The sequence below is a fragment of the Petaurus breviceps genome, unplaced genomic scaffold (genome assembly GCF_028583685.1).
Source record: "Petaurus breviceps papuanus isolate PSGF00001 unplaced genomic scaffold, PetGlider_PUasm1.0 558, whole genome shotgun sequence".
Classification (NCBI taxonomy): Eukaryota; Metazoa; Chordata; class Mammalia; order Diprotodontia; family Petauridae; genus Petaurus; species Petaurus breviceps.
Genome location: NW_027186376.1, coordinates 5,246,492 through 5,257,125, shown reverse-complemented (window position 1 = coordinate 5,257,125; position 10,634 = coordinate 5,246,492). Strand labels below are relative to the sequence as shown.

The window sequence follows — 10,634 nt, the reverse complement described above, 5'->3', positions numbered from 1 at the left end:
CTTCCTCTTCACTCATCTCCCACACCCCCAGGCTCACCTGGCTATCAGTCAACCTACATTTATTTTCTACTCTGTAAAATAAAGTGTGTTGATCACTGGGATAATTCCACCCCAGCCAGGCAGGAGGCACCTTCCTTTGGTATCTTCTCATCTCCATGGGCCAGGGACTTGGCAGGTGAGTGATGCTAGCAGCCTGTCTGATCTACTGCTGACTTCAGGGTCTCACTCTCTCTCACCTTGGGAATGGGCACATGATTCCCTTGTGTCAGATGTGTTCCTTCCCAAGGTGTCACTCGTCAATGAGCTTGAACATTCTCTGGTGGTTAAATAAATAGCAAGGGCCAGGTGGCACCAGAGTGCACAGAGTGCTAGGCCTGGAGTCAGGAAGACCCGAGTTCAAATCTGCCTTTGATCCTTACTAGCTGTGTGACTCTGAACAAGTCACTTAATTTCTCTCATCTGTAAGTGCAAATAATAAGAGTGCCTCCCTTCCAGCGTTGTTGTGAGGTCACATGAGATAACATGTATAAAGCACTTTGCAAACCTCCAGGTGCTCTGTGTAAATTCTCCCATTATGAAATCCCTGATCAGGGTTGATTATTAGATTATCTGCCCTTGTCTTGTAAGCCACTGCCCAGGGCACTAATTGGGTCCATTACATTGAGCTTGAAGGTGTGTGTGTGTGTGTGTGTGTGTGTGTATTTTGAGAGGGGAAGCAGATGGTATGAAAGGTCTCCAGGCATCTAGGGACTTTGTCCCTTACTAGCTGTGACCCTGGATAAGTCACTTGCCCACTCCCCAGATATTCTCCTTAGGTCCAAGAGAGGGAAGGACCAGAGGCAGAGGCTGTTGAAGGAGTCAGATCACTTGGCAGCACCCAAACACCGATACTGTTGGCCACACCCTGCTTCAGAAGGACATTCCTGGGGAACATCCACATGGTCCCAAAAGATAGATTACAGACAATATTCATGAACATCTAACTCCTGTGTGGAGAATGGAGGGTTTTTTGTTCTCTTTGTGAATCTCTAGTCTAACCTTCAGGACAGAGACAGAAGATTTCTCAAGGCACTTTGCTCAATGGAAAAAGAAAAGGATCAAAATTAGTCCCAAATAGGTATCTGTGGCCACTTGATTACCCATGCTGGAAATCTGGCTGCAAGGAGGCAGCCAAGCCTTGTTCTGGGGGCTGGGTGAAGAGGTAACCAGCAAGACGAGATCATGGGGGGGGGGGAGCAAGCATTTGGATTCTAAGTGAGCAAGCTTGGGAATTCAGTCTGGGTGGGTTCCCTGGGATCTGGACCTGGAAGAGAACCCCCACCCCGATTTTACTGAGGATCGAGCTGCAGCCGAGGGGACAAAGGGCTTGCTCAGTGTTGTAAAAAGGAGAATCACAATTCAAACCTGTTTCTGACTCCCAGTCGGGATTTTTCCTTTGAAGCCTCAGGATCCCTGAAGTGCTTTTGCAAAATCACTCCTTTTCCTTATGAACAGATAAGAAGCCCTGGAGGGGGGACCAGAGAGGGACTAGACAGTGCATATGTGTGGGTTCCTCTTCCAAGTCGGTCAGAGGAGAGAGCAGATCCAATAAATGAATGCCATTAACAGCGACAGCAGTTTGGACTCGTGAACGCCCAGGACTCACAGAACTGGTTTAACCCAATCCATACACAAACAGGAATCTTTCCTAGTAAATGGTCATTGAAACGCTGCTTAAATATCTCTACTGGCAAAGAGCTCACTACCTCCTAGGAAAACCATTACACCTTTGAACAGCCCTGATTGTTAGGAAGCTTTTTCCCTGACTAAGCTTGGGGGTGGGGGGAAGGAAGGTATTGAACAGAGAGGTCAGGATCAGGGATAATGAGGGGGTGTACTTGAGGCATTTCCCCATAGAGAGTGTGGCCAATTCCACTGGCATCTTGTGGAAAGGGCACCGAATTCCTGATTGGCTCTCAGTGGCTGGGGCTACCACTGAGATGATAGGCTGGCCAGGACTCAGAAGAATGACTTGTCAGAGGTGCTGAGTCTTTTATGGTCCACAAAAGCACGCTACAGACCAGTCTCTTATGGAACTCCCTCTTCCTCCCCCATGTGGCCCTCCAGTCTCCTCTCCCCACCCAAGGAGTTGAGAATGGCTACTGTTGCAGACAGCCTGAGAGGAAAGATTCTAAGTACACGCTTTCCCTGCCCAAGAGTTGGCAGCACTCAAACACCGATACTGTTGCCCACACACCTTGATGCAGACGCACATTCCTGGGGAATGTCCACAGGGTCCCAAAGGGTGGATTATAGACAATGTTCATGAACATCTAACTCCTGTGTGGAGAATGGAGGGTGTTTTGTTCTCTGAGTGAATCTCTAGTCTAACCTTCAGGCTAGAGACAGAAGATTTCTCGAGGCACTTTGCTCAATGGAAAAGAAAAGGATCAGTGGGGTGATTCCTGAGTGTATCCTACTTGGGAAGCAAAGCCAGGGAGTGATTTAGGAATAAGTATCCTGTAGGGAGGGGACTGATTGGTCAGTAGCCCTGAAGTGTGTTTGCTTTCGAGGGGAATCCAAACTATGAGGTGTCCCAATGAGTGAGGGGAGAGGGTGTAGGACCTTGCTGGTGAGCTCAGGATCCACCAGAGTATCCAAGGGCTATTCCAATGCAATACCAAGTTCATCTCCCTTCTCAGGGGACCCAATGGGCTCTGTGTTTCTGTATCTGCTCATAGATTTCTCCAATTCCATGATTTCTCATGAAAAACTGCGAGTTTTACAGAGTGAAATAAAGTCACTTTCACATCCATATCCATACCCAATGGGAACAGCATTTGTCTGGGAGTCCCTTCAGATGGGAGGCAATGAGCCAACGTGGGGAGATGATGCCGAGCTCTTGGGAACTGCCCTCTCCCCTCGGATTTAGGTCTGTGGGAGCCCAGAAGGTTGGGGGAGGCACAGATGATTCTTGCACTGAGCCGATGTCTGCCTCTTGGCAGTTTCCTCCTGCTCCCCTGGTTAGCGCTTAGAAGCTGGGCAGAATGAGGCTGTCTCTCCTTCTAGCTCTTTAAACCCTCAGGGCAGTTGAGGGATTAGCTCCGAAGCGGCTTAATCATCCTTTGGACTGAGAGGACGCAGCACTCTGAAGCACGACCCAGTGCCTGGGGAGCTATGGAGGTCCCCCAGAAGGCTCACACTTGTCCCGCTCAGTTCCCCCAGGGTCAAGTTCAAAGCAGGGTGTTGCATGGGCAGGGGGGGGGGGAGTTGCTGAAGGGCAGATTCAGGTTCAAAGAGAGGAGAAAGCTCCCAACCATTAGAGCTGACCACACAGAAGTGCACTGCGATTATCTCGGAAGCTAATAAGTTTCCCACGGGTAGGAACCAAATGCCCCCTGAAGACCCTTACAGCCTGGGCATTCTGTGGGAGGCAAAGGAACAGAACCTGGCATGGGGCGGGGAATGGGCAGGAAGCTTGCCTGGCTGGGGCGGGAGGGGGGCTCAGCGGCAGTGAGAGCCCAGGGAAAGGAGGCAGGATATAGGCTCGATAGAATGCCATACTCAGAAGCTGTACACTGGTGATTTCTGAGAGGGGACTGAAAGGCATCACTGTGAACTATGAGGAAGATTGTGTGCAGGACACATCACAGGGGGACACTGAGTCAGAGCTTCCTGCAACTGTGTAGGTTGGAGAAAAAACAGAGGAGTCCCATGCTGGGGGATGGGAAGAGGCCTGGATGGTGGAGAGAGTGTAATGGGGTTTCCCATGTCCCCCCTTGTCTCCAACCAACTCAACTCAACAAATGTTTATTAATTTCCTACTGTGTGCTAGGTCCTGTACTAGATGCAAATAGGACATAGTCCCTGTCCCTCAGGAGTTTCCACTCTACTGGTCAGTCAGATAGCTGGGCTCCTGCCAGGTGGCCCCAATCAAAGGCCTAGAGAGGCACTGGGGAGGGGGCAGGGCAGAAGGCAATCTCCAAAGCTTGGCAGAGCTCCCAGGTTGCACACAGGGACCCAGTATTAGGAGCCAAGCCAGTGTGCTCCACGATGTACTGAGGGTCTGAATGACAGACCAACACCAACCTCTGGGGTTCTGGGAACAGGAGGGGATCCTGTGGACTCCTCTAACCTCTCACTGAGCCATGGCCTCTCGGTTACAGTCTTGGGGTGAGGGTGCCAAGGGCTGAGGCAGAGAAGATGTGGCAATCATGTTCAAATGGGTCCATTGACTTCAGAGGGGTCTCCCATCAGGCCTCAGAGCTTAGGGAGAGAGGGCAAGGGCAAATGGACTGGAAGGGGAACAGTCTGGAGGAGAAATGGAGAGCCTGTTCAGCTCCTCAGTTAAATCAGGACATCACCAAGCTCCAGAGACCACCCGAAATGCCATGGGCCTTCAGGGCTCCAGGCCACTGCCCAAGCCTGGCCTGCAGCCAGCATCTGGCTGCCCATGGTCCTTGGGAACCATCCAGATAGCAGGAGCTCTTGGGAGAAGGCAAGGGAGGCTAGAAGGCTCTAGTGTTGCCGGAAGAGGCCAGAGCTCTGGCAAGGGAGGTGGGCACTGGCATCTGTCCTTAGGGAGATGCAGGAGCTCTTCTTTCCCACCTGGGGACATGGTTGAAGATGATGCCAATGAACAGGCTGCCTCCCCCCACATCCCCACCTCCCTAAAGTCAGATGTCAGGGAGGCTGTGCGCCCCTCCACCCCTGGCTGACCTGGCTTGGCCCAAGACATTCTCACATCTCCCCAACTTTATCCCTTCAACAGAATCTAGTCCCTGGGCACCTACTTGTGGATGATGATAGGAGAGTCCTGTAGCCTTTGGTGCTTCCTCCTGTAGGACCTGCCTGGGAGAGGAGGAGAGAGCTTGGCTCAAAGCCAGGCCAGGAACCTGGCAGGGGGAGGGGGTGGATCTCCAGCCTCCAGAGTCAGAAGCCCTGAGCCCAGCTCTGCAACACATCCTGTCTTGTACAATCAGTGTTCTGGGTCTCCTCTCCCACCTAAATGGTGAGCCCCCCTGAGGGCAGGGCCTGGGCTGCTTCTCCTCTGTGCCTCCCAAAACTGGGAGCTCCCTGAGGTGGGGGACACCCTTCTGTCCCTCCTCCACTACACACACACTCACACTCACACCTCCCTGAGGAAAATGGCTCCCTGTGGCCCCCCCCCCCCCCTGAGTGGGACCTGGGATGGGGCTCTCAAGGTCACAGCTAAGACTCATCATTTGTCATCACTCAACATGGTTCTGATCTGAGAGCACAAGTGTCCTTGTTGTCCCAAGTTTCTAAGAAAAATGATTCTGGAAATGAGAGGACAAAACTACACCCCCTGGAGCCTCAAATAAAAGGCTCGTTGTGAAATCTGGGGCTGAGACAGACAGGCCTGCACAAGAAGCAATCAGTTCCAGATGGCCACAGTGCTGAGGCTTTGCACCCGCGGAGGCCCACTCAGGCTGCAGTGAGGAGACCAGGGGCCCTCTGTGCCTCCCCTGCCTCAGCTTTGGGGACCGCTGTGGAAAAAGAGCATCTTGTTCTGTGCACCTCGCGGAGGCTTCCTCTGCTTCGTGTCTAAACTGAGCTTCTCTAGGGCAGGGACTGACTGTCTTTTTTTGTATCTCTGGAGCTTAGCACAGGGCCTGATACATAGCCTGACCCTAGGCCCGTGCTTAATCAATGTTTGTGCACTGACTGACTTAGGCTTTAGGGCCCCCCAAACCCAAGAGGGTCCCACTAATTATGGCTAATAATCAGTAAAGATGGGCTCTAGCCTCACCTATACAGGGGCTCTAGGCCCTGAGGTCACTGGGGGACTCCTGCACAGCCAGAGTGAGGCTGGATATTTGTCAGACAAATGGATGGAATGGAGCTGGAATTGATGGGTGCGGGCAATTACCCAGAATGGAGTTTGGGGAAGAATCGAGGGTCCCCTCATCCAGCCCTCTTGTAGATGGGTCACATGCTGCCCCAGCCCCCACCCCTTCACTGCCTCATCTTCCCTCAAGCACTGGCGAGGAAAGGAGCACAGACCTGCTCCCCTCTGGCCCCTGCTCCCCAGGGCCAGGCTGGGAGGGGCTGAGCTGGCACGGGCCATGGGGGTGAGCCCCGAGCCCTGCACTGGGGAGATGGTCCTACAGGGGCCTCCCCATTCTGGAGGGGAGCCAGCCACACCGACCCCCGGATGTCAGGCATCTTCTACACATCTGCTCGTCTCTGATCAACCTCTGGCCTGCTCAGGCAGATGGCAGGCTGTTGGGAGCCAGATGGAGGTGAAGAATGAGGGCAGGAGCCGCCAAGGGCTCTAACCTGGGCTCCTTCCTCTCAGGCTAGTGCTCCCATGACCACAGGTACCCTCTCTGTTCTCCCCAGGAGCCAGAGAATGGGATGCCTGGGCACTGCCTGCAGGCCATAAGGCCTCATAGGGGAGTCTGAAAGGACCTTTGAGATCATGGTGGCCAATCCCTTCATTGTACAAATAGAGAAGCCAAGGCTCAAACACCTGCCCACAATCGCCTGGTAATAAATGGCAGAGGCAGGATTGTGTCTTGGGTCCCACCCCAGGACCCTGTGCTGCCCACTTCCTCTCCCCATCTACTTCAGGACCAGGACTTCCACCCTACTTCCTATCCCAGGGAGGCTCCTAGCTCTGGACCAGCCCTTTGTCAATGAAGGCCAGGTCCCCACTCTTTCTTGGGCCTCTCTGAACCCTCTGAGCCCCAGCCTTTTCCCTAGGAAAGAGAAGCCTCTGTCTTATGGAGGGTGCAGTGGGTAGGAATCGGCCCTTAGGTCTCAGGAAATATGGGGAGGTATTGGGTGGGGTGACAGAGGATCTTCTTAGTCCTTCCTAGGCCCTTCTCATGGCACTAGATACCTCCCCACACACCACAGGTTAAAGTCTACAAGGGCCAGGCCCCAGGTATTCCCAGGACTCCCATATGAGCCCTCTGGGAGCCCAGGTTAAGATATTGTGGCCCCCAGGGCTTCCCTATATCCAGAGCAGGTCTCTCTAAGCCCAGAGCACAGGCCTACTCTTACCCCAGGCCCTGATCAGGCCCTCTGAGGCCCACTCCTCAGATATCATGCCCTAGAGATAGGGCACAGCCCCTCTCAGCCCTGCCCTCAGGGAGGGTTTCCTGTGATGGGCTCAGGGCTTTCAGAACACAGACAAAAGATGTCAGGCCCTGAGAAGATGCCCTCATTTCCAGATCTCTACAGAGCAGATGCTCGGAAGAGCTGGTTTCCTGTTGTTTCCCTACCCCCCTCCATCCACCCCCCATGCCACTCCCCACCCACCTCAGACAGAGGCTCCCTGAGGGCTAGGCTATGCATTCTCTCATAGAAGGGGCTCCATGAGGATAAAATTGTCACCATCTCAGATGGGGGGCTCTCTGAGGGTGAGGCTGTCACCAGCTCAGACGGGTCACCAGCTCAGATGGTGAGCTCCTTGAAGGCAGGACTGGGTCACCCAGCTAAGGGCCCCCTTGGGGAGACCTGGGGTAAGGGATGTTTACCCAACAGTCACACATCTCCACTCACTGCATCTGATGTCACACATTTGTGCAGGAACCGAGTAATCCACATCTGTCCTCCAGCCCTGTAGAGACCACACGAAATTACTATTCTTCCATTCAAAAGTTCGATAGCGAACTATCCCCAAGATGTCATGTTACCTCCTGCAATCCTCATAGCAGCCCAGTGAGGGAGGTTTTACAGGTATGACAAGGGTGCCCATTTTACAAGAGGAAACTGAGACCCAGAGGGGAAATGACTTGGCCAGCATCACACAATTAGTAAGTAATGGATTTGAGGGATTCGAATTTGGGTCTTTTCTGACTGTAGGGACAGTGGGGGGTTTTCTACTCGACCACCTTCTGACATCCCTGACAAGTGGCTGGTCATCCAACCTCCTCCTGAAGATGCCTCTGGGAGGGGCCACTCCCCCCATTTTAGGACAGCTCTCAGGCTCTAGTTCTCCCCCTTGGGACAGAACAAAATTAATCTCACTTCTCCAAGAAGACCCTTCAGTTACCTGCAGGCAGAAATCACTCCCTCCCTGCAACCTGCTCTTCTCAAAGCCAAACAGCCTTTCATCCTCCAAGTGATCTCAAGGGGCATGAACTCATGCCCATCTTCTCTGGATTTCCCTTAAGTTGTCAGCGTCCTTTCTTAAACAATCAGAGCCCAAGATGGTACATGGAGTCTGACTGGGGCAAAATACAGTAGGACAATGGATCCCCTCCCTATAGGACCAGGGATTCGAGTTGGAAGGAAGCCTTCAGATCCAACCTCTTTCATTTTGCAGATGAGGAGTCTGGGGTCCAGGTAAGTTAAGTGATACAGGTCATAGGTAGCAGTCAGGATTTGAACTCAGAACCTCTGACTCCAGAGCCAATACCCTTTCCATTGTGCCTCTGTAGACCCGAACACAGCCTCTTTTAATGGAGCCTAAGTTTGCCTTTGATTTTGGGGGTCTTCCATGTCATACTGTGAACCCAGGAGTCCCTGAAAACCCCCCAGGCTTTTTGGCCCCAAAGCACTATCTAATCCCCTCTTCCCCAGTCTTGGTTTACACAGATGACTTTTTGAACCAAAAAGGACTTTACATTGATCTCTTAATAAATGCTTGTTGATTGAATTAAGTACCATTTTGTGAGATCCAGTTGTTCCATCAATTATTCCAAAGATAGGCATGAAAATTGTTTTGGACCCAGACTCTTGGCATCCACTGACTTTGTTTTCCTTCTTTTACCAGCCCTTGGGGACAAATCACATGAGATGTCACGAGGCAGGACACATTCTGTGCCAAGGGAGGGCCCTGAGGTTAGAGCAGAAGGAAAGCTCCTTCTGGGCTGGGGGAAGCTGAAAGACAGCACAGGGAGGTGGAAGTCCATGCTCTTCATTTCTGGATTTTTCTTGTCCAAAGGGCAGGACAGGAAAACCTCTAGAACACTGGCTCAGTTAGATATGGTCCCCAGGTCCTGGGGTCCCTGCTAGATCCCTAATAGGATGAGAGGCTAAGAATCGGACCCTCACCCTCATCTGCTGTCTACACCTCCTGTCACTGTCTTCCACCTGCAGAGTAGCCCCTGGGGGGCCCCAGACTGCTTACCCTTTGACCTGTAGTCTCCAGTGACTGTCATGATGACTCCCTGGAACAGTTTGCCATCCCACCCCCACCTAGGAGCAAAGGGCTAAGAGTGGTCTAAAGAACTAGGGCTAGAGCCCGAAGTAGACTGAGTTAGACTCCACTAGGTGTCTGGGTCATTGCTGTCTGCCTTTGGCATCCTCCTTCCCCTTCACATCCCCTCTCCAGGCAGTTACAGAGCACTTGGGAGCCCAGCTCTGTGATGGCTTTTGCTCCTGCCTTACAGGATTGTTGGGAAGTTCAAACGAGGTAATAATTGCAAAGTATTTGTCACAGTGCAGGGCACATAGTAGGCAGCTAATAAATGCATGTTCCCCATGGCTACCACCCCTGACCTGTCACAATTACTTCCTATCAGGTCATCCTGCCTCCCCCCAATCCCTCCTCTTTCCTTCCTGCATCTGTCCTTCAAACCCTGCCAGAAACATGCAGTCAAGCTGCTGCTCTACTCAAAGATCTGCAGGTCCCTATTAACTGCTAAGCCAAAGTCGAACTCTTCTCCTCGGTGTTTGCAGCCCTTCTGGCTCTGGTGCCACTCTACCTTGCCAGCTTCTCTCTCATGTTAGCCTCTTTCACACACTCCCTAGTCCAGTCACACCAGTCAATTCTGCCCCCGAGCACTACTTAAATTGGTCGGCCTCCATGTCTTTGTTCATGCCATTCCCCACGCTCGGAGTGCCTTCCCACCCCTGTCACCTGTCGAATTCCTGCCCTCTTTAAAGGCCTCCTTCTCCAAGAAGTCCTTTTGCATAGGCTACAGTATGTCATTCCACTATGGCCTAGGTTATGACTGTATCATACGATGAGCACCCTAGCCCAGGCTCCCACAAAGAGATTGGCTGGAGGAACAGCATTCAAATGCTGCCTGGTATTTTGCCTCAGTGCAAATCATTGAGTCTTCCTGGGCCTCAGTTTCCCATTTTGTAAAATGAGGGGGTTAGACTAGATAGTCCTTTCAGGCTCTTTTCTATGAGCCTATGGCTGCTCGGGCCTCACAAGCCTTAGTGATTACAAAACTCTCTAATTTACTTAGCAGGTAACTGGAAAAACTGGGGGTGGGGCCTCGGCAAGGCCCCCAGTATTAGACTGGTTGTGTTTGACCCGAGAGCTCCAGCAAAGAGGGGGCATTTCCAGTGTAAGCCAGATGCCAAGAAAGCGGGGGCAGAGCCACCCCAAGGTGGCATGGAGGAGGCGCTAGCTTTCTCCTCCCTAGAAGTGACTCAGAAGTCTGGACATCTGCTTGGGGAAGATGATTCTTTCAGCCAAATGAACTCCCCAAAGTGTGCGATTCTGCAGAGCTGGGACCCAGCTTCCTCTCCAGTTCCTGCCTATGCAGAGAGAGATGGGACTCTCAACTGGTGGAGAGAATGCTGTATGCGGCTGCCTATCTGCATGAAGGACCTGTACAAGTCGGACCTAGATATTCTTTTGGGAAAGAGATGAGACCTCAGCTCAAAAAGCGAGACAGAGACAGAGAGAGACAGGAAGAAACAGAGACAGAGAGACAGACAGA

The 10,634-nt window shown here is 52.3% G+C and overlaps 1 protein-coding gene across 5 annotated transcripts in view; it reads right to left on the bottom strand.

Moving 5' to 3' along the window:
* Positions 1-2,015: 2,015 nt before the first annotated feature.
* IL17REL (interleukin 17 receptor E like) overlaps positions 2,016-10,634 on the bottom strand; it is a 51,082-nt gene continuing 42,463 nt past the window's right edge. For 2 of the 5 annotated variants that reach the window (XM_069102977.1, XM_069102975.1), the window contains 2 exons: positions 4,773-4,830; positions 2,016-4,587 (listed from right to left, as the gene is read on the bottom strand). In XM_069102977.1, coding sequence (XP_068959078.1) covers positions 4,379-4,587; positions 4,773-4,830 — 267 coding nt within the window. In that variant the 3' untranslated portion in view covers positions 2,016-4,378. Of the gene's footprint in view, positions 4,588-4,767; positions 4,831-7,487; positions 7,571-10,634 lie in introns of those variants that run through there. The other 3 variants (XM_069102976.1, XM_069102978.1, XM_069102979.1) reach the window with 3 other exon arrangements.